Source organism: Stegostoma tigrinum, chromosome 11 (genome assembly GCF_030684315.1).
Source record: "Stegostoma tigrinum isolate sSteTig4 chromosome 11, sSteTig4.hap1, whole genome shotgun sequence".
NCBI lineage: Eukaryota > Metazoa > Chordata > Chondrichthyes > Orectolobiformes > Stegostomatidae > Stegostoma > Stegostoma tigrinum.
Window position 1 is genome coordinate 8,704,926 of NC_081364.1, and position 23,889 is coordinate 8,728,814.

General features: G+C 43.1%; 1 protein-coding gene and 1 long non-coding RNA gene across 13 annotated transcripts in view; one reads left to right on the forward strand and one right to left on the reverse strand.

Moving 5' to 3' along the window:
- Positions 1-16,364, reverse strand: part of LOC125460466 (uncharacterized) — a 106,095-nt gene extending 89,731 nt beyond the window's left edge. Inside the window, exon 1 of the long non-coding RNA XR_007249266.2 lies at positions 15,975-16,364. This is a non-coding gene — a long non-coding RNA (uncharacterized LOC125460466). The remainder of the gene's footprint in view (positions 1-15,974) is intronic.
- The window catches only part of dalrd3 (DALR anticodon binding domain containing 3), a 59,066-nt gene continuing 51,474 nt past the window's right edge, over positions 16,298-23,889 (forward strand). For 4 of the 12 annotated variants that reach the window (XR_007249261.1, XR_007249262.2, XR_007249263.2 and 1 more), the window contains exons 1-2: positions 16,298-16,538; positions 22,371-22,672. Coding sequence is in view for 9 of the 12 variants with exons in the window: in XM_059649739.1 (XP_059505722.1) it covers positions 16,350-16,538; positions 22,371-22,672 (491 nt within the window). In the remaining 3 variants the exon portion in view is untranslated. The other 8 variants (XM_048547974.2, XM_048547973.2, XM_048547978.2 and 5 more) reach the window with 8 other exon arrangements.

Below are 23,889 nucleotides of genomic sequence, written 5' to 3' on the forward strand. Positions count from 1 at the left end.
GTATTTGCCTAAACATATTCCAACAGGTTATTACACATTGCTATGTCTCCAGCACATTTGGCTTTCAAGCATATGATGAATTCTTGCCAAAGGTTGTTTGTTCCAACACAAGTTCAGCTGATTGGCCAGATCATTTGCAAGATGTTCCACCCAGACATTGCTTGGCCTTGCACAAACTAATTTGAATATCTTAAATGGGTTGCCTTTCAAGTGACTTTCATTGCAGGGGTCTGCAAAGGTAGAATGTTCAAAATGTCATCTCAGCTGCCAAGGTCACTTTGACATGTAGTCTTTTTAGTTCAAAGACATTAAAATGGCTTTGGAAGGTGTGCGCACCTCTCACAAATATTTTCAAGAAAATTTGCAGCTTTGCAAAGGACCACTGGCAGTTGTGGAACAGGAGTTAATGCCAATTTGACTGAACACCGCAGTTTTAATATTTTGTTAGTGTAAGGAAGTTTAACCCAAAAAAATCCGTGGATTGATTTTAACAACAGTGTATTCAGATCAAATTACTAAGATGCAACTGGTCAGAAAAGGCTTCACAACTAAGCCAATTTGACATAAGTATAAAAACTTGCCAACTGGATATTTTAAATAGCTAATTTTGCAGAAATGCATCACAAATCTCCAGTTCCTCCAGCTCCACACTATGTTGACTTTGACTCCAGCATCTGCAGTTCTTGCTATCTCCAAGGTTCAGTATACTGGTTTTAAAATGTTTAAATTAAAATTTGCACATCATTGATAAGAAATCATACAATGAGAAAAATATAGCAGGTCATCAAACCATAAAGCCTTTACAGTTTAAATAAGAATGAACATTTTGGAAGGTTCCTGGTATTAGAAACTATCATTATGAACTCTATTCCCAATACAATCTCCAATGTCAGAAGTTCTGAAAAACATCACCAGTTCCACAGAATGATCAAACAAGTTTCCAGAACTTGCCCTCATTCTCATCCTGGCTCCCACGCAAACAAAATCGACTCTTTGCTGGTAAAGAAAGGCTTGCATTTACATAGCACTTTTCACGGCCGTATTAGGTGCACATTGAAGTGCTTTTTGAAGTTCAGTGCTTGATGTTATCTGGGAAATGAGTCAGCGCATTTGTGCTCTTGCAAACAGCGATTTGGTAATGGCCAGATACCCCGTTTTTGTGAGGTTGACTTAGGGATAAATGTTGGCCAAGATATCAGAGATCGCTGTCTTACCCTTCTTGAAAAAAGCATCACGTGAATCTTCCTCAGCCATCTGACAGAATGTAGAATAAGGGAAGAAGCTACTGATAGGATAGCTAATAACCTCACTAACAGTAACTTTTGTTAGGTCACAGGACATACAGTATGTTAGATGTCTTGCTTTAAGATGGTCATGCTGGAAACACTTCCTGCTCTATATGGAATATATATGGCTGAATAAAAGAAGAGTCTGGTAGCCAAGAATTGCCCCGTGTCTGCCTCTAAGCATGATTACAAATTTGTGGTAGTGGACCCTCCTCCTAGGAATGGGACCAGCATCCAGCAGCCCCTAGGTACTGACCTGAAATTTTAGCAAAGATTAACAGCATGTCCTGATGTTGAAGCATAGCAGGAAGAGAAAAACTGCAGTCACACAAAATGAAGTAAATGAAACTGGCAGAGAATCATTTCCCTTCTTCAATATTGATATCACTTCCTTCAATTAAATAGAAATAATTAAGCAGCATGTTATTGAATTTTGTGAAGGGTGTAAAATTCATATATGTTACTATCATTTTTGAAATTTAAATTTCAGAGTAGAGTGAGGGGTATTGATTACTTCTGTGAAGGATTTTCTTCAAATCAAAATTGTTATTTTTGTCCTTCTAAAAGAATCCTGCATTTTGTCAGAAGCAAGTGACTACAGTCTTTTGGCTTTAATGAAAGGATGTTTATTCAGTTGGGTTTACAACAGGTAAAATTGATATGCTTTGCTTTCAGTCTAGAAAGAATTTAGGATTCAGCATTTTTAAAATTCTGTGGAGAAAACACCAGAGATTCAGTCTGTAAGGAAGTGTTATTATTTTTTACATTCGCAGGATGTGGGTATCACTAGCTAGGCCAGCATTTATTGCCCATCCTTAACTGCTTAGAAGGCAGTTTAAAGTCAGCCACATACCTGCAGGTCTGGAGTCACATGTATAACAGACCAGGAAAGGGTGGCAGACCTTCTTCTCTGAAGGACATTTGTGAATCAGATGCGTTTTTAAAATATTTGACATGGTTATACGGTTGTCACTATGCTACAGTTTTAACACAGTCAAGGGCGAGGAAGCAGACCCCTTGTCCACCTAGGCCGAAATAGAGATCAAAACCCATGCTGTCGGCATCATTCAAAATCACACACCAGCCGTCTAGCCATCTGAACTAGTTGCCACCAGAAAAAGCCAGATTGGAAGCATGGAAAATATAGGTGGAACCTGTTAGGGTTGCAGGGGCTTACTGAGATGTGGCCATAAAGCAATTTAAAGAACAAGGATCAAATGTTAAATATTGAGGCATTAAAGAGATAGAAGAGTCCAATGTAGATGCAGGATGGTATGAGCGTGAACAGCCCTTGATGTGGAACAGAACAAAAGTTGAGCTTTGAAAGAGCTTATGTTTACACAGGATGGGAAGGCCAGCTAGAAGACCATTGAAATAGTTTGAGTTGAGGTGGAATTGGCATGAATGAGGGTTTCAGCAGTGACCAGACTGAAACAAGGACAGAGGCAGGCATTATTATGAATGCAGTTTTGTCATGATGAGTATCTGAGGTCAGACCTCAACACAGGCTCAAACAAGGCAGTGAGGTGGCGAACAACTATTCACAAGAGAAAATGGAAATAACCAAAATGAAGCATTATCCCATGACTGATGATGGGTGGAGGATGCAGGTATTGGCAGAAAAACACAAAACAGCAAGATGCAAGTCGACCAGTTTCGATCACAAGACCTATCAATACAATGGAGGGAGAATATTTTTTTTAAATGTCGTACATCAGGGTATTCCAGTTTGCAGTATGCTGCCGCTGCTGCTAAGTAACACGCAAAAGAAAAGTCTTAAGTACATACATTAACAAATATTCTTGGTCCTAAAAGAATATATTGGAATATTTTGGCATTTCTTTATCTTTGGAATTCCTGATTCATCCATTTCAAATGATGTCTGGATGGGTTAAAGTGAATTTTGTTCACAAAATATTGGAATATTTCGACACAGACTAGATGAACAGGTCTCCTCCTCTGTTATCGCTCACATCTGCAATTTAAACTCATTACCTTCCCAATATTTGGATGTCCACAGTGTAATTTTTCTTGTGCCCTAGGTCACTCCAAGTCTAGAAACATAGAATATAGGAGCAGGAGTCGGCCAATTGGCCCTTTGAGCCTGCTCTGCCATTCAATATGATGCGGCCCGATCATCCAACTCAGTCCACTGTTCCCACTTTCTCCCTACATCCTCTGATCCCTTTAGCCCCAAGAACTATATCTTCATCCTTCTTGAAAGTCTTCATGATCAAGTCATCAAGAAGCCCTGCCCTGATTTCAAACAGTCCAGTGAAGAACGACCTTTTCTGTTCTTTCCATTTGAAGTTGCACTTATATTCTGTCCCCACCTGTGGAACTGAAAAGCAATCCCAGTGTAACCTAAGTCCCTCCATTACTTGTGGAAAACAGAACAGTATAACACAGGAGCATGCCCTTCAGCCCACCAAGTCTGGTGTCGTGCATGATGCCATTCCAAAATTATCATACTTTTAAAATTATAGTCTGCTGTTTATAGTATACTAGGAGATCTGCTGCCATTGTATAACATACTTGTCTGTCTCATGCCTCCCTACATATTCACTGTGGCTACTCTGTGACATCCATCATCCAACTATGCCATGGTCAACCCTCTTCTGCTGTCGCCGACATTGCTGTCCAGGAGGGATCCTTTAGACTTTCAGCTCTGATCAAATGGCACAAATGCTGACATCTTCATTTCTAGGTATCACTTTGAGAGGTTGTTTTTCACTTTTTTTCACTAATTTCACTTTTCTTCCCTTCTCCCAAAGGTACTGGCTGCTGCTTGGATAGCTATTCCCATCCAATCGAACATTCCTCCAAGAATCAACACAAAGGAAGACCATCCATCCTATTATATCTGTAAAAGTGCTATCCAATTGTTCCAATTCACTGCTCTTTGCCTGTAGCCCAGCAATTTCTTTTCCTCTTTAACTTTGTACCTAATTCTCATGGTCTTTGGTAGACTTTGTTTACTTGGTCTTAGGTAAACTTTATTAACTTGGACTTTAGTAAAGTCTTTGACAAAATTCCACATGGTAGATTAATTAGTAAAGTTAGATACCTGGGATTCAGGGTGAGTTCGCCAATTGGATAAAAAATTGGCTTAACGGCTAAAGACTAGAGAATGACATTGGAGAGTTGTTTTTTGAACTGGAGACCTGTGACCAGCAGCGTTCTACAGGGATCAATGCTGGATCCACTTTTGTCTATTATATATATAAATTATTTAGATGAGAATATAGAAAGCATGGTTAGTCAGTTTGCAGATGACAGCAAAATTGGTGATATAGTGGACAGTGAAGAAGATTATATAGATTACAGAAAAATCTTGATCATCTGGGTAAATGGGCTGAAGAGTGGCCAGTGGGAGTTTAATTTGGATAAATGCGAGGTATTTCATTTTGGCAAAACAACACAGACAAGTTTTGTACAGTTAAAGGTAGGGTCTTGGGCAGTGTCTTAGAACAGAGAGTCCTAGGGGTTCATGCACATACTTCTTTGAAGTTTGCATCACATATACATAGTGTGGTTAAGAAAGTGTGTAACATGCTTGCCTCATTGCTCAGACCTTTGATTATGGGAGTTGAGACGTTGTGTTGAGATTGTACAGGACATCGGTAAGGCCTGTTCCAGAATACTATGTCTAGTTTGGTATCCCTGTTATAGGAAGGATATTGAGCAGGAAAGAGTTCAGTTCAGATTTACTACAACGTTGTTAGGAATGGAGGTTGCGTTATGAGGACAGACTGGATAAGCTGGGATTTCTTTCACTAGAATGTTGGAGTTAGGAAGTGACCTCATCGAAGTTTACAAAATAATGACCCATATAAATAAGGTGAATGGCAGATGTATTTTCCCTAGGGTGGGGGATTTCAAGACTAGAGGTCATATATTAAGGTGAGAGAAGAAAGATTCAAAAAAGACATAAGGGGCAACTTTTTTTACACAAGAGAGTGGTTTGTTCGTGGAATGAAATTCCAGAGAAACTGATGCACGCAGGTACGGTTACAACTTCTAAAAGGCATTTAGATAAGTACATGAATAAGAAATGTTTGGAGTGATAGGGGCAAGCACAGGCGATTTAGTTTGGGGTTATTGTCGGCATGGACAAGTTGGACCAAAGAGCCTGTTTCAATGCTGTTTGACTCTAAGACTACGTCTCTATGAAATATGCCCGTACAGTTATTTTGAGATCTTAGTTCCTGAATCACTATTGACGTTTACAGTAACAAGCTAGTACCTAGAAAATACAAACACAGTTAGACTTGTTTTTCTCAGGTAAAAAGCTTTTATTTTGGCAGCTATTTTCCTGCGGTTACACAGAGGAGGGGAAGAACCTAAAAAGATGTTTGCATTAGAACAAACTTTACTACCCTGGTTCAGAGATAGTAGGAACTGCAGATGCTGGAGAATCTGAGATAGCAAGGTGTAGAGCTAGATGAACACAGCAGGCCAAGCAGCATCACAGGAGCAGGAAAGCTTAATGTTTCAGGGGTCTAGGCCCAAAACGTCAAGTTTTCCTGCTCCTGTAATGCTGCTTGGCCTGCTGTGCTCATCCAGCTCTACACCTTGTTATTTTCACTACCCTGGTGTTCTGGCTAATGGTTTCCCCTTAGCATCACAAAGAAACAACAAATTATCTGGTCATTTATCTCATTGCTGCTGGTCGGATATAATACGTATTATCTTATAATAAAATATTATATGTTGCTGTAGAAATGCATTTTTTTTCCCTTTCCCTGTGCAGATCCAAGATCAGGGGCTTAAAAGGGTGTGAAATAAAAAAAAAGGAGGAAATATTGGAAACAGTCAACAGGCTACGCCAGCATCTTGGGAGAGAAACATTTTAAGTCTGGAAAAACTGGGAAAAGTTAGCAATGTTGAAGATAAGGGAAACTTGTCATGGTTCAGGGAATTCCAGAGGCAAAAGCAGAACTTCTTCAAGTCAGGTATTCTGGAAGTGAAGTGACAGCAATTTAAACATGAATTGAAAAGCAGTGTCCTCTTTCAAGGTCACCAGGCGTCCAGGTTGTACCAGGAAATGACTTTTTTTTTGTTACCTGTGCTAGAAACCTGAAAATTTCCTAAAAACAGTTCAACTATCCCAGTTTCCACCTTTTTCCTTTGGGTTAAACATAAACTGGGCCAGAATTTGGGAAAATCTGTGTCAACTGTCGTCCTGCAAATACCCATCCCTCCCCTCTGGCAAACTGAAGACAGTCGTCAATGCCATTTAATGAGTGTTCTATTTCTGATGGCAAAATGTTCTATGGAATAGTGTTGCTAACTCTATTTGGACATTTTCCAGGGGATGGTAGCACATGATCTCCCTCCTTTAACTGGCCCATCCCCAAAACTCCCACCATTCCTCATCCACTATATCAATCACCACTGAGACCTGCATTAATGAAGCTTTTTAATGTATCAAGGCTTTAACTTTCAAAATATCTGATCTTATTTATTTTGTCACCCTAATACTGCTAGCATAACCTGCTGGGTATTTCCAGTAGTTTTCTGCTGCTATTCAAGCTTTCCAGCTTCGGTACTATCACAGAATCATTGCAGACCATGTTAGGCCATCATGCCAACTCTTATGCCAATCAATTGCCTTTTCTTCATAATTTTGTTTCTGTTTAAAGAAACATCTAATGTCTTCTTGAATGCAAATTTAAATATGCAAATGGTAGCATCCCTACCCTTGGACCAGGAGGTCTCAGTTCAAGTCCAACTTTCTTCAGAGTTATATCATAACATATCTGAATAAGCTGACTGAAAATTTAGCCTTTCTAAAGCACAGAAAGAGATCCTTTGGCTCATCATTTCATGCCAGACATCAAGAACCTGACTACTCTAATTACATTTCCCAGCATTTCACCCATAGCCTTTCTATGTTATGACACCTCAAGTGCTCTTTTTATATGATTCTTAAAAGTCTTGAAGGCTCCCACCTCTACCACCCTTTTAGGTACCGTTACAGCATGGAAAGAGACCTTTCAGACCAACTTGTTCATGCCGACCAAGTTTCCCAAATGAAACTAGTCTCACTTGCCTGCATTTGGCCCATATCCCTCTAAACCTTTCCTATACAAGTACCTAGCCAAATGTCTTTGAGTGTTTTAACTGAACCTACATCTATAACTTCCTCTGGCAATTCATTTCACATACAGACCATGCTCTGTACAAAAACGTTGCACCTCAGGTCCCTGTTAAATTTTTCTCATGTCAACTTAAAAATGTGCCCCCTTATTGAACTCCCCCACCTTATAGAAAAGATCTATGCTATTCACCTTATCTATGACCCTCATAATTTTATAAGCCTCAATGAGGTCACCTCTCAACCTCCTTTGCTCCAATGAGAAAAGTCCCAGCCTATCCAGCCGCTCCTTATAACTCAAACCGTCTAGTCCCAGCAACATCCTGGTAAATTTTCTCTGAACCCTCCCCAAGTTAATAATATCCTTCCCATAGCAGGGTGACCAGAACTGTACGCAATACTCCAAATGAGGCCTCACGAACGTCTAACAATTTCAGTTTCCATTTGTTTCAGATGTATAGCATACAGAATTTTTTTGTATAATAGGTGTTGTATTTTTGTACGTTTTGTATATAGAACATAGAAAAGTACAGCACAGTACAGGCCCTTCGGCCCATGATGTTGTGCTGTGGATTAATCCTAATCCAAAAATAAAATAACCTAACCTACATTCCTTATATTTTGTACTTTTTTGTATAGTTTTGAATAAAAATTCATCCATTTTTGTATAATAGGTCAATCTTGCTTCCAATGCAATCACATCCCTTTGGGGCCTTGCAGTTTCAGTACTCTATCTTGAGTTCAATAATTTTAGAACCTGAGCAGTCTCTCCATGTCTTTTACCCATCCCCACAGCCCAGTTCAGTCATGGTACGGCTTACTTCCAGCACAGCCATCGAGTCCTAGAGCACGGAGACAGCCCCTTCGGCCCAAACAGGTCCAAGCTGACCAAAATGTCCCATGCTAGCCCTATTTCCCTGCACTTGGCACACATCCTTCTAAACTTTTTCTCTCCATGTAATTATCCAAATGCCTTTTAAATGTTGTTAATGTACCCGCCTCAACTGCTTTCGCTGTCAGCTTACTCCATATGCGTACCACCAGTTTCCCATGTATTCTTCCCCCTCTTAATTTGAACTGATGCCCTCTAGCCCTCGATTCCCTAACCCTGTGAATGCCTGAATGCATTCACCCTATCCATGCCTCTCATGATCTTATACACTTCTATAAGATGCCCCCTCAGTCTCCTATGCTCTAAAGAAAAAAGTCCTAGCTTGTCTAATCTTTCCTTATAACTCAGTCCCTTGAGTCCTGGCAACATCCTTGTAAATTTCTTTTGCACTCTTTCCAATTTAATAACATCTTTCCTACAGCAAAGTGACAAAAACTGAACACTATCCCGAGTGCAGCCTTACCAACATCCTGTATAACTGCAAGATAACTTCTCAACTCTGTTCTCAATGCTCTGACTGATGAAGGCCAGTGTGTCATAAACCCTGTCTATCTGTGACTCCAATTTCAGAGAACTGTGCACCTGAACTCCAAGGTCCTACCATTCACCATGAAATCCCTACTTTGGTTTGACATTCCAAAATGCAACACCTCACACTTATAAGATAACAAAGTGTGGAGCTGGATGAACACAGTAGGCCAAGCAGCATCTCAGGAGCACAAAAGCTGATGTTTCGGGCCTAGACCCTTCATCAGAGAGGGGGGATGGGGAGAGGGAACTGGAATAAATAGGGAGGGAGGGAGGCGGACCTAAGATGGAGAGAAAACAAGATAGGTAGAGAGGAGAGTATAGGTGAGAAGGTAGGGGGGAAACCAAGCGGAGGCTTGGGGACCGCTTTGCAGAACACCTCCACTCAGTTCGCAACAAACTGCACCTCCCAGTCGAGAACCATTTCAACTCCCACTCCCATTCCCATTCCTCAGACGACATGTCCATCATGGGCCTCCTGCAGTGCCACAATGATGCCACCCAAAGGTTGCAGGAACAGCAACTCATATTCCGCTTGGGAACCCTGCAGCCCAATGGTATCAATGTGGACTTCACAAGCTTCAAAATCTCCCCTTCCCCCATTGCATCCCAAAACCAGCCCAGTTCTTCCCCTCCCCCCGCTGCATCACAAAACCAGCCCAGCTCATCCCCTCCCCCCACCGCATCCCAAAACCAGCCCAGTCTGTTTCTGCTTCCCTAACCTATTCTTCCTCTCACCCATCCCTTCCTCCCACCTCAAGCCGCACCTCCATTTCCTACCTACCACCTCATCCCGCCTCCTTGACCTGTCCATCTTCCCTGGACTGACCTATCCCGCCCCCCCCCCCCCCCCCACCCCGTACCTCCTCACCTATACTCTCCTCTCTACCTATTTTGTTTTCTCTCCATCATCGGTCCGCCTCCCCCTCTCTCCCTATTTATTCCAGTTCCCTCTCCCCATCCCCCTCTCTAATGAAGGGTCTAGGCCGAAAACGTCAGCTTTTGTGCTCTTGAGATGCTGCTTGGCCTGCTGTGTTCATCCAGCTCCACACTTTGTTATCTTGGATTCTCCAGCATCTGCAGTTCCCATTATCACCTCACTTATATATCTTAAACTCCATTTGCCATTTCTCAGCCCAATTCCCCAGCTGGTCAAGATCCTGCAACAATTTCTCATAACCTTCTTCACTGTCCATGATTCTGCCTATTTTGTGTCATCTGCAAACTTACTAATCACGCCTAAGCATTCTCATCCAAATCATTGCTATAGATAATAAACTGCACTGGGCCCAGCACCGACCCGAGGCACGGCACAAGTCATAGGCCTCCAAACCAACAAGCATCCCTCCACTATTACTCTCCACTATTACAGCTTCCTACCAACAAGCCAACTATGTATCCAATTTGCCAGCTATCCCTAGATTCCATGCAATCTAATCTTCCAGAACAGCCAACCCTGGAACCTTATCAAAGGCCTTATTGAAATCCATACAGACTACATGTACATCCTGCCTTCATTAACGTTCCTGGTCACTTCATCAAAGAACTCTAACAAATTTGTGAGGCAGAATCTCCTATGCATGAAGCAATGCTGACCAATCCCAATCAAGCCCTGTCTTTCTAAATGCATACCTTACCCGTCAGAATCTTCTCAAGTAACTTAACCACTACAGATGTTAAGCTCACTGGTCTATAATTCCCAGGTTTTTCTTTGCAGCCCTTCTTGAATAAGAGGACAATATTCACTACCATCTAGTCTTCCCGGACCTCACCAGTGGCTAACAATGACGCCTTTTGTAGGGTTTTTGTGCACCTGATCAGCGCCAGGAGATTTATCCACCTTCATATATTCTAATACTTCCAACACCTCCTCTACTGTGATATCGACATTGCCAAGATATTGCCACTAACTTCCCCAAGTTCCCAAGTCTTCATGTCTTTCTCCATCTTCTACAGTTCCACACAAACATGTCTACTTTGGCCCTTGAGGGGTCCTATTCTCTCTCTCTTTCTTTTTTCCTTTAATATATTTGAACAATCTCTTTGGATTCACCTTAATCTTCTCAGCCAAACCTATCTCATGTCTCCTTTTCACCCTCCTGATTTCCTTCTTCAGTGAACTCTTGTATCCCCCATACACCTCCAGGGGTTCCATTGATCCCAGCTACCTGTTCCTGAGCCATGTCTTCATTTTTTTTCCGGTCAAAGCCTCAATATATCTTGTCATTCAGTGTTCCCTACTCCTGCCAACTTTGCCCCTCACCATCACAAGAACATACAGACCTTGAACTCTAGCTATCACACTTTTAAAGCCCTCCCATTTGCCACAGGTCTCTTTGCCTGCAAATGAACTACTCCAAGCAACCCCTGCAAGCTCCTGTCTAATTCCATCAAAATTCGCCTTGCCCCAATTTGGAACTTGAACCTGTGGACCAGTTTTGTCCTTCTCCATAACTTTTTAAAAATTAATAGAACTATGGTCACTGGTCCTAAAGTGCTCCCCCACTGTCACCTCAGACACCTGTCCTGCCCTATTTCCCATGAGTAGGTTGAGTTTTCCCCTTCCCAAGTAGGACCCTCAATATACTGCTTCAGGTAACTTTCCTGAACACACTTAACACATTCCACCCCATCTAAGCCTTTAACACTGTGGGAGTTCCAGTCTATGTTAGGAAATTTAAAATCCCCCATTATGACAACCCTATTACTCCTGTAAGTCTCTGCAATCTCACTGCATATTTGTTCTAATTCCAGTTGACTATTTGGAGGTTTATAGTACAACCCCATAATGTTACCATCCCCTTCTTATTTCTTAGCTCCACCCACAAAGACTGACTGAATGATCCCTCAGTTATTTCTTCTCTGACTACTGCTGTGACACTGCCCTTGATCAAAAAATGCAACTCCCCCTCCCCACTTTCCTCTACCTCTATCCTGCCTAAAGCAGCTGTCCCCTGGCACATTAAGCTGCCAGTCCTGACCTTCCCTTAGCCATGTTTCTTTAGTGGCTATAATATCCCAGCCCCATGTACCTATCCACAGTGAGCTCATCAGCCATACCTGTCAGCCCTCTTGCATTGAAATAGGTGTAATTTAATCCCACAGACATTCCTCGCTCCCTGTCCTGTTCCAGCCTGACCTACCTCTTCAACTTGCTATTTCTGATTACTGTATCTCCTTCCAGCCTTGCACTTGCCTCCCTGCTGTTGAAGATCCCACACCCCTACCAATCTAGTTTAAACCCTCCCTTGCAGCACCAGCAAAACGTGCCTGCCGGGATACTGGTCTCCCTCTAGTTCAGGTGCAACCCATCCCTCTTGAACAGGTCACCTCTGCCCCAGAAAAGATTCCAATGATCCAGGAATCTGAATCCCTGATCCCTGTACTAATTCTTTAGCCACACATTCATCTGCCATATCCTCCTGTTCTTACACTCACGAGCATGTGGCACTGGAAGTAATCCTGAGATTACCATGGTCGAGGTCCTGGTTTTTAACTTTCTTTCCTCGCTCTATATAATCATTCCACAGGACCCAATCCCTACTTCTACCCATGTCATTTGTGCCAACATGCACAAAGGCTTCTGGCTGGCTTGCCCTCCCCTTTGAGAAAGTTTCGTAGACACTCTAAGACATCCTGGACCCTGGCACCTGGGATGCAACACACCATCCTGGATTCCCGTCTGCGGCCAAAGAATCTCCTGTCCATCCTCCTAACTGTCGAGTCTCCTATTACTGAGATCCTGTTTTCCTTCACTCTTTCCTGCTGTGCCCCAGAGGCAATTGTAGTGCCACTGACTTGGCTACTAGTGCTTTCCCCTGAATGGTCAACCACTACTGCCCCCCCCCCCGCCCCCCCGCCCCCAACAGTATCCAAAACGGTATTCATGTTTTCGAGGGGAATGACCACAGTGCATTCCTGCACTCTCTGCCTACTCGCTTTGCCTTTCCTGATGGTCACCCAGCTGCTCTATGCCTGCACCTTAGGTGTGACCACCTCAATGAAACTTTTATCTATGATGTGCTCAGCATCTTGGATGATCCCAAATGCATCCAGCTCCAGCTCCCTAACAAGGTCTCCCAAGAGCAGCAGCTGAATGCACTTCTCACAGGTGTAGTCATCAGGGGCGATGGAAGTCTCCCTGAGCTCCCACTTCCTGCAGAAGGAGCATGCCACTGCCCTAACTACCATCTCAAATGCTCTAAGACTAAAGAGGAAACTTGAAAAGACTTTACCTGAGTTTACCTTTACATTTTGTTGAGTCGCTATTCGCCAAAGCCTCTCAAGCTAACGCCTTATTTTTCACCCTGCCACCAACAAATTTTCAAAACCACATCCCTTTCCCCCTTTTTTTGGTTATAGGAGGAGCGAGGGAAACATCACAGTGATGTAATGTTTGGAGCTTAAGGACTCCTTGGATGCCAGGCCCCAACAATCTGTTCCTTAGTGCTGGATTGCTTCCAGGCTCTAATGTGCACTGAAGAGATGCCTCTCCCTCTCAGTCACCCTCTGCTGGATCCAATGCATTTTCACCCTCATTGCCCCTATTATGAGCTATCTAACTTAACTTCTTAAATAAACAAAGAACTGCAGATATTGGAAATCTGAAACAAAAATAAAAATTGCTGGAGAAACTCAGCAGGACTGGCAGCATCAGTGGAAAGAAAATAGAGTTAATATTTCAAGTCCAGAGATGCTTCAACAAATCCCCCTCTCTGTCTAACTTTTTTCCTTTCTCTCTGGGCTGTCTCGACCTATCGGTTCACTCCTCGTCCCCCAACCACCGCATCACCATCATCAAGATAAGAACCATAAGAAATAGGAACGGGAATAGGCCATTCAGGCCCTCGAGCCTGCTCCACATTCAAAAGGGGCATGGTGATCCGACGTTCCTCACAACCACTTTCCTGGGTCTTCGCCATAACCCTGACTGATCAATAATATCTTTATTTCAGTCTTAAATATACACAAGAGACTTACTCAGTATTACAATCAGCTGGCACCATACAATCTGCAAATAATTCTGGTTTCCATGTGCCAAAAAGAAGAGAGAGACAGGCAGCTGCAGAAGCTCAAAAATAAATGTTTACTAAAATGAGGCCTGAGTGAGAGTCCTATCAGAAAAGATGGAACAGTTTGAACTTTTCTGTAGAAAAGAGAATGCTGAAGGATAAGTTGCTGGAAATATTTATGAATTGATACGGCAAGTACATTAAGATAGCCACTAAAAGATCCAATCAGGAATTCAGAACAAACCTCGTTATCCAGAGAATGGTGAAAATATGGAACACATGCACATAAGGAGTGATTGAAGCAACTAGTGTTATTGCATTTGAAGGGGATATGTTGATAGGGTTAGATAAAGAGTTTTGGGAGGAGGTTTGTGTTATCAAACAGACTGCTATAGGCCTTTTGATTCAAAAGACCTGTTTCATATTTGAAGTTGAATATCTCCCTTTTCTGAAAGTTATGATTGAATCTGCTTCCACCAACCTTTCAAGCAGCACCTTCTGGGCCATTATCGTTTCTTGCATTAAAAGAAAATTCTCTTCAAAGTCCATCACCAGAGGCCAACATATCAACACAAGCAGGTGTTAGGGTAGCTAAAACCCACTATGAAGAAGGATAATTCAAAACAAGTGTTTGTCATGCCTTCATTCATTGAAGCTGAGAAATCAGTTAATAGTAAGGTTCTGGGTGTGTCAAACAGTGACATCTTGGGGTGCAGGTATATAGTTCCTTGAATGTGGCAACACAGGTAGACAGGGTGGTGAAGCAGACATTTGGTACACTTGCCATCAGCAGTCAGAACACTGAGAGTGTAGAAATAGAGACGTGTTATTTCTGTACAAGACATTGGTAAGGCCACTAGGAGACAGCAAGAACTGCAGATGCTGGAAGTCAGAGTCAATATAGTGTGGAGCTGATGAAGGGTCCTGACCCAAAACGTCAACTTTCCTGCTCCTCTGTTGCTGCCTGACCTGCTGTGTTCCTCCAGCTCCACACTGTATCGATTGTTAAGGCCACATTTGAAGTAATACAATTCTGGTCACAGCGCTGTAGGAATAATGTTATTAAACTGAATAGGGTGTAAAAAAATTCACAAGAATGCTATCCAGTCTGGAAGGTTTGAGTTATAAGGAGAGGGTGGGTAGGCTGGGACATTTTTTCCCTGGAGCATAGGTGGCTGAGGGGTATTCTTGTAGAGGTTAATTAATTCATAAGAGTTGTAGATAAGGTACATAGCCAAAGGTAGAGGAGTCCAAAGCCAGAGGACAGAGGTTGAATGTGAAAGGAGAAAGATTTAAAAGGGACCTGAGGGGCAACCTTTTTCCAAACAGAGGAAACGAGCTGCCAGAGTAGTGGCAGTTACAATTACAATGTATATGAGACATTTCGACAGGCACATGGAAAAGGAAGAAAAATCAAAAGAACTGTGGATGCTGCAAATCAGAAACGAAAATAGAAATTGCTGGAAAAGCTCAGCTGTGGAGAGAAATCAGGGTTAACGTTTCAGGTCAAGTTCTGAGGAAGAGTCATTCGACCCGAAAGGTTAATTCCAATTTCTCTCGACAGCTGGTGCCAGATCAGCTGGGCGTTTCCAGCAATTTCTGTTTTTGTTATGAATAAGAGGTTTTAGAGGAAAGATGTTTCCCCTGGTTGAGGAGCCTGTAACTAATGAGACACCACTGGAAAATAAGTGGGATATCATTTAGTGCCAAAGTGAGGAAAATTCTTTTACTCAGAGGGTGGCACAATGGCTCAGTGGTTAGCACTGCTACCTCACAACACCAAGGACCCAGATTCGATTCCATCCTTGGGGAGCTGTCTGTGTGGAGTTCGCACATTCTCCCTGAGTCTGCATTGGTTTGTGCTGGTTGCTCTGCTTTCCTCACAGTGCAAAGATGTGCAAGTTAGGCAGATTGGCTATGTAAAATTGCCCGTTGTGTCGAGGGGTGTCTAAGTTAGGTGGATCAGACAGGGGAAATGCAGAAAGGGTAGAGGGATGGGACTGGAAGGGGATGCTCTTCGGCGAGTCGGTGTGTACTTGTTGGGCTGAATGGCCTGCTTACACACTGTAGGGATTCTGCGATTGTGAACGTTTGGAATTCCGTACCATAGAGGACTAAGCTCAGCCTTTGAGTATGTTTAAAAAAAAGATAAGTACCACATTTTCCTCGCTGATGTTCAATTCTGAAGTGGAGTCGCTGGACTCGAACCTGCTTTCTCTCTCCACAGATGCTGATGAGTTTCTCCAGCAATTTCTGTTTCACATCCTTACTGTAAAGCAGAACTGCACACAGTACTCCATGTATTTATATATTTAAAAAAGGGGGTACTTTGTTTTTACAGTGGAGACCTTTCAGACCGGAGTTGGAGATCATTTCCAATTTTAGGGTTGTTTACATTTGAAGCGTCCGGTTCTTGTGTAAAGGGGCCATTCAGGTTGCTGTAGCAACCAGCTCCAACAGAACCGGAAGACGTTGCCGGGTGACCCGGAAGCAGCAACTCCCCGGTGAGGGGCGGGGGCCAGCCTGTCGCGATGGAGACTGCGGCCTCTGCTCCGGCGTTCAGCCTCGCCGCCTGCTCGGCCGCACTGGAGGCGGCGCTGCGGGGCCCGGGCTGTGCCGACGGTCGAGTTTGGTTCAAGGAGAGCAGCGGGCGCAACCTGAAATCCCGGGACTGGATCGCGCCTAGGGCGGCTTTGAGCAAACTTTACCCGCGCGGCCAGGTGGGGGTGAGAGGAGCTAGGCCGGCTGCGCGGGGCGGGGATGGTGGAGGTGTGGGGTGGTGACAGAGAAAACAAAATCACGGGGGTAACAAGGGTGTCGAGCTGGAGGAACACAGCGGCCCAAGTTGCATCAGACGAGCAGGAAAGCTGACGTTTCGGGTCTCGACCCTTCAGAAAAATCACACGGGGCTTCTCTTCTCCGCCCCCTGCCCCCGACAAAACGACCAAAAATTAAGGAGGCAACGCCCTCGCACCCAAAGGCGAGGGGGCGAGATCGAACTGGGATTGTTTCCGCTGCAGTCAGAGAATGAAGATTCCTCAGAAATTTACTTCTAAAATGATCAGGAGCTTGGAATGTGAGCAGCATGCCTGCACATCGATTGGTGGAAAAGAGTAGAAGGGCTGAGGTGACTCCTCCTGTTCCCAGGACCGATTTCCTCTGGGTGGGGAAGACGCTTCGGACGCGGGGTCGTGGATTTCACATCGTCAAAGAGAGTGGGACGTGCCAGGAGAAATTCGCTTGAGCGCACTCTCTAAATCCCCCGAAGCATGCCGTGGTTGCCTGGTTCACAGAAGCTCATTAGAGGACCCTTCTCAGCCTCTTCCTTGGGCTGCCAGTGCCTTCAACCAATTTGATTAATTTCCCATGACATCAAAAAACGGCTAAAAGCACTGAATGCTGCAAAGGCAATAGGCCCCGACAGCATCCTCACTGTAGTTCTACAGATTTGTGCTGCAGAACTAGCTGGACCACTCGCCAAGCCGTTGTGATATAGCTCCTGTGCTGTCATTTACTTGTTAATGTGGAAAACTGTTCAAGTATGTCCCACCGACAGAAAATGGGGACAAATTAAATTTTCTCTCCATCTGCTGTAAATCAGAGGTGTTGGTGATAGGGCTGTCATGTGACTTTTACACAGCAGTAACATGCTGACCAGTGCTCAGTTTAGGTTTCATCAGTTCCAGACCCCTCTACAGTTTATTTGAACAAAAGAGCTTAATTCCAGATGTAAGCTGTGATTGACTTTCCTTCATCATATCTAGGCAGCGATTGACTAAGTATGGCTTCAGAGAGTCCGAGCAAAATTAGTCAGTGGGAATCATTAGTTGGAATAGTATTTAAACACAAAGGCAGATGGTTGTTGGAGACAACAATAATTGTGTTACTGCTAGAATGTTAATTCAGAGACCCAGGTAATTTTCCGGGAGATAGCAGGAACTGCTGATATTGGAGAGTCTGAGATAACAGTGTGAAACTTGATGAACACAGCAGGCCAAGCAGCTTCAGAGGAGTAGGAAAGCTTGACATTTCAGGTCAGGACCCTTCGTCAGAAATGGGGGAAGGGAAGGGGATTCAAATAAATAGCGAGACAGGGCGAGGCGGATTGAAGATGGGTAAAGGAGAAGATAGGTGGAGAGGAGACAGACAGGTCAAGGAGATGGGGTTAGAGCCAGTGAAGGTGAACGTAAGTGGGGTGTTGGGGGCAGAGGGGGGATAGGTCAGTCCAGGGAGGATGGACAGGTCAGGGGAGTGGGATAAGGTTAGTGGGTAGGGGATGAGGGTGGTGCTTGAAGTGGGAGGAATGGTTAGGGAGATGGGGACTAGCTGGGCTGGTTTTAGCATGTGGTCGGGGGAGGGGAGATTTTGAAGCTTGTGAAGTCCACCTGCACATTTGTCAGTGTTATATACTGTATCCGCTGTTCCTGTTGTGGCCGCCTCAACGTCGGGGAAACCAAGCGGAGGCTTGGAGACCGCTTTGCAGAACACCTACACTCTGTTCGCCACAAACAACTACACTTCCCAGTCGTGAATCATTTCAGTCAGTCACCCCCCCCCCTCCCCCCACTGCTTGGATGACATGTCCATCTTGGGCCTCCTGCATTGCCACAATGACGCCACCCGAAAGATGCAGGAATGGCATCTCATATTCCGCTTGGGAACTCTGCAGCCCAAGGGTATCAATGTGGACTTCACAAGCTTTAAAATCTCCCCTCCCCTGACCACATTGCCAAAACCAGCCCAGCTAGCCCCCCGCCTTCCTAACCATTCCTCCCACCTCAAGCCTTCCCTTTAACATATGGACAGAAAGGGCGCTAGTCTCTGAATGTATAGTGTTCAGACTTTTCGAAGTTTACAACTTGTTGGGAACTAAATAGCTGAGAATGATTGGGCCCCTAACACGACCCTGAGTAACTCCTGCAGAATACTATGAACAGTTTTGATTATTTTTTTCTAAGGAGGCATTGGAGCCAGCCTGGAAAAGATTTGTGCAGTTGATCCCAGGGATGGAAGAACTGTCTCATCTGCAGAAATTCAGTGGTTTGGGCCTGTACTTATTGCATTTTAGAAGAAATAGAGGTAACCTTAATTGAAACAGGATACTTGATAGAGTAGATGCGGAACGATTGCTTTCTCTGTTCGGACAGTATAGGACCGGAAGAGACAATGTCCAGAATAAGGGGTGGGCCGTTGGAGACAGTGATGGAGAATTTCTTGTCTGCTGGTAGTGGACCTGTGGAATTTTTTGCCAGAGACATTAGTAGAGGCTGGGTAATTAATTATCTTCAAGCTGAGATCAACAGATTTATAATTGCTGAGGGAATTGAGGACTTTGGGGGGAAAAGGCAAGAAGATAGAGTTGAGGATTGTCAGATGAGCCACGATCTCAATGCATGGCAGGGCAGATTTAAAGGGCTGAGTAGCCTACTTCACCTCCTACAGCATATGACCAGTGACCTGGGACTAAGAATATTGGTCTTCAAGAATCCACATCTCATCTTCCTCATTCATGAGTATTAAGCAGCGAAAGAGGTGTCATTTTGATCCTTTAGTTAAATTAACTGATTAGAGTGAAAGAAACAGGAATAGTATTAGATCATTCTGCCCATCAAGCCTGTGCAACCATTCAGTACAATCATGACTGATTTTGAGCATCAACTCCACATTTCTGCCTCAGAGATGAAGATTATCTAGTTCAGCCACAAATGTATTCATTGATGGAGCATCCACAAGCCTCTGGTGTACCTGGATTCCGTCCTAAATAATCAGCTCCTTGAAATTGTGCCCCGTGTTCAAAACTTCCCAGCCAGAGGGAACAAGATCTCAGTATCTACTTTCAATCCTTTTAAGCATCATGCATGTTTTCGTGAAATTGCCTCTTATTTTTCTTAACCCCAAGGAATACAGACTCATTTTGCACAGTGTCTCATTATATGCTTCTGGGCTGAAGGTTGTCCAGTGTACTGAAGCTTCACTATATTGTCTTCAATCCTGCAACCTTCCATATATAGTAAACAAAAACCTGTGCACCATGCTGTGGGTTGGGTGTCCTTTCAATAAAGGCCACTTGTTTTATTTATCTCTTGCTGTACCGAGAGCGGGAATAGAATCACAGCTCCTGGCAGGAAATCAGTAAGGACTCAATAGAAGAGGTTAATCAGCTTTTTCTATGTTTGCCACTCGGCAAGTGAAGAAAACGACTGGGACAGCTTCAGACATTTCTGAATCATACACATTCACAAGAATGATTTGCAAAACAAGTTTACTGAATAATTTTAAATTTTATTCTTAATTTGGAAAGAAAATTTGATGGGCAATAGAAGGAAATAAACTTGCAAAGTGATGGGAATAGAAGGGAGGAATGTGACTGGTTTGCTCCAGAAGAGTCAGTGCAGATTCAATGGGTCATATAGCTTTGTGTGCTGTGATAACAATTGGCTCTATAGCACCACCATGGCAGTGTAATCAAAAACAATCCTGGTAATGGGTACAATAGTAGTGTGCAACAATGAAATCACAGTTGGCAGCACAAATTCTACTGAGATTTTATCAGATAAAAGTCGGCATTTGATAACTAAACAGACATTGAACTCTACAAACTCGGAACTTTGTGCTGCAGGAGTTTTCAACAGCACATTGGACCAAGAGAATACAAACTGAGTTCCAGCAATATGCTTTCTGGCTACAGAGTTTAACACTTCCTTGTAAAGAAACAAATAAACCAAGAGATTAGAGATAATGGGAACTGCAGATGCTGGAGAATCCGAGATAACAAAGTGTGGAGCTGGATGAACACAGCAGGCCAAGCAGCATTTTAGGAGCACAAAAGCTGACATTTCGGGCCTAGACCCCAAGAGATTATATCATTTCTGCCACATCCCCACTGCAAAAATTTTCTTTGGCATCTGCAGTGAACCTGGAGAATGATGAAAATCATTTTGCTGGTAATTTAGCCAGTGGGGAGCATCACAAACAAACAAGAATCATTGCAAAGCTGGGAGTAATTGATAGCATACTTGCCTCTGGGTCAGAAAGTTCAAGTCCAACTGTGGGGTTTGAAGACAAAAGTCAACACTGATACTTCATTGCAGTATGAAGAGACTGCTGCATTGTTGGATGTGCTATCTTTTGGATGAAATGTTAATGTGAGCGCCGCTCTGCTTTTGGGAGAGTCTGGAAATCCCATTTTGAACAAGAGGAGTTTTATAAAATCATGAGAGGAAAGGATAGGGTGAATATCAAGGTCTTTTTCCCAGGGTAGGGGAGCCCAAAACTGGACAGCACAGGTTTAAGGTTAAGAGGAGAAAGATATAAAAGGGACCGAAAGGGCAACTTTTTCATGCAGTGCATATGTGGAATGGATTGCCAGAGTAAGTCGTGGAGGATGGTACAATGACAACATTTAAAACGCATCTGGATGGTTACATAAATAGGAAGGGTTTAGAGGGATATGGGCCAAATGTGATTGAATTATTTTGGGATATCGGGTTGATTCAGACAGGTTGGACAACTCCATGAGTTCTCCTTCATGCCCTAGAATAATACTTATTCCTCCATCAACATCATGAAAACTGATAATTGCTCATTTTCACATTACTATTGATGGGAATTTATTGTGCCAATAGCTATTAGGTTTCCTGTACTATAATGGTCACCATACTTCTAAAGTACTTCTAAGCTCTCTCAGATATTTAGTGACTGTGAAAGGCATTAATATAAATGCAAACTTTCCTTTGTAGTTACAAACAAGAACACCATCTGATTATTCAAACTTGTGCTTTTTCTCCACACCCTGTTCCTGGTATAGATCTTATATCTGATCTTGCCTTCCCAACACAAAACACAGTAAGTCAGATCAAAACAATTTCATCTGCCAAGTGAAGTGTACTTGCCAAAACATGGTGGATCCCCAAAGCAAACACAGGGCTACACAGCAACTTGCTTAAGCAATACTTCAATGGGAGTGAGATTCAAATATTTTATGATTTTTTCCCCCTCCTGAAATAAATAATGGTTTAGTGGATGTCAGCCATGTTTTGCACCAAATTGTGCGCACCCCTCAGTATTATGATCACTGACCTGGATGTTCTCCAGTTCATATGCAATGTCTCGATTTTAAAATGTTCAAAAAAAAATTATTTTCAAAATGTAACCTCATTTCTGTCATTGTAACCTCTTCCGGCCCTGATACCCACTATGATTACTGCAGTTCTGGACTTTTGCACATCCCCTCGATTTTAAGCCTTTCCGCCATTGGTATCCATTTCCATAGGTGTTCAGCTCTGAAATTGTCTCCCTAAATCTCTTCTTTCTTCGAAGATTCTCGTTATAACCTCTTATGTGATCAAATTGTGGCATTAAATTTAGCCTGATTAAGAGGCTTAAGAGTCAAGGCAAGGTTATGCTCTAACCTTTGTTCAAAGTTTCAGCTCAGCTTACCAGATGCCAGCTACTAGATGACTGCTCAGCATGTTTCTGATAGTCTTATTTAAATTTTTATCCTTTGAGATCCAAAATAACTATAGATAACCGAAGTCTTCAAATGTTTTCAGGTCCCCGAAGACCTCATAGAAAGGTTGTTGTCAGAGTACCGCCACCGTCTCTACATTCAGAGCTGTAAGCAGACGGGCAGTGGGCTGGCGATTCTCATGGACCATCCTGCCCTTTTCACACACGTCCTGGGCAACATGCTTCTCTATACTAGACCTCTGAAAGTTCTGTCAGCAAAGAAGAAATGTGTGATTCTGAACTGTGCACCTTTACAGGAGAATAAAGGATCTGAATCACTTACCGTTAGTCATTTACGAACTATTTTACTGGTGGACCACCTGGCTGAAGTGCTAAGGCAACAAGGGTAAGTTTTACTTCAATCACCTTCTCAATATACACACCTACGATGTGCTCTCCCAAAAGCTTCTGTTCTGTAGAACTTAAAAGGGATTGATTTTACCCTGCAAGGCAAGCATTGACGCTAATATTTAAAAACACTGCTTTTAACATAAGTTCCATGTTGTGTCAAAGTGTCAGTGATGCAACCATTGTGATTACTAGTCCATTTAAACAGCTTAATTCATTTTTAACATTGTCAATGACTGTATTGAAATACTGCTAGAAATTATTTGCAAACATCTTAAACAATGCAGTTGCAGAGCTCTTAAAAATCCTATTTGTTTTTAATCAATCCACAAAATAAATGATCTGGATGTGAATGTACAAGGCATGATTAGTAAGTTTGCACGTGTTACGAAATTAGGAGGTACTGTTGATAGTCAGGAAGGTTATCAAAAATTACAGAGGGAATTTGATCAGATGGGGAAGTGGGCTGAGGATTGGCAAATGCAAATCAATGTTGGAGAGGTTTGGAGGAAAGAATTCCAAATATTGGGCTGAGGGTGTTGGGTGTTAAGAGTGAGGTGTTGCATTTGGAAAGTCAAACCAAGGTAGGACTTATACAGTAAATGTTAAGGTCCTGAGGAGTGTTGTGGAACAGAAGGACCTGGAAGTACAAGTACATAGTTCATTGAAAGCAACGTCACAGGTAGACAGAGTAGTGAAGAAGGCAAATAGTACGCTGGCCTTCATTGGCCAAGGCATCAAGTATATGAGTTGGGACGTTATGTTACAGTTATACAAGTCATTGGTGAGGCCGCACTTGGAGTATTGTGTACAGTTTTGGTTACGCTGTTATTGGAAAGACATAGTTAAACTGGAAAGTGTGCAAAGAAGATTTACAAGGATGTTGCCAGGACTAATAGGCCTGAGTTGTAGGGAGAGGTTGGCCAGAATAGGACTTTATTCCTTGCATTGTGGGAAAATGAGGGGTGACCTTATTGAGGTGTGTAAAATCATGAAGGGCATAGATGGGATGAAAGCATATAGTCTTTTTCCCGGGGTGGTAAATCGAAAACTAGAGAGCACAGGTTTAAGCTGAGAGGGGAAAGATTTAAGAAGGACCTGAGGGGCAACTTCTTCACGCAGAGAGTGGTGCATATAAGGAATGGGCTGCCGGAGACAGTTGTTGAGGCAGGTACAATAGCAACATCTAAAAAATATTTGAATAGGTACATGGAT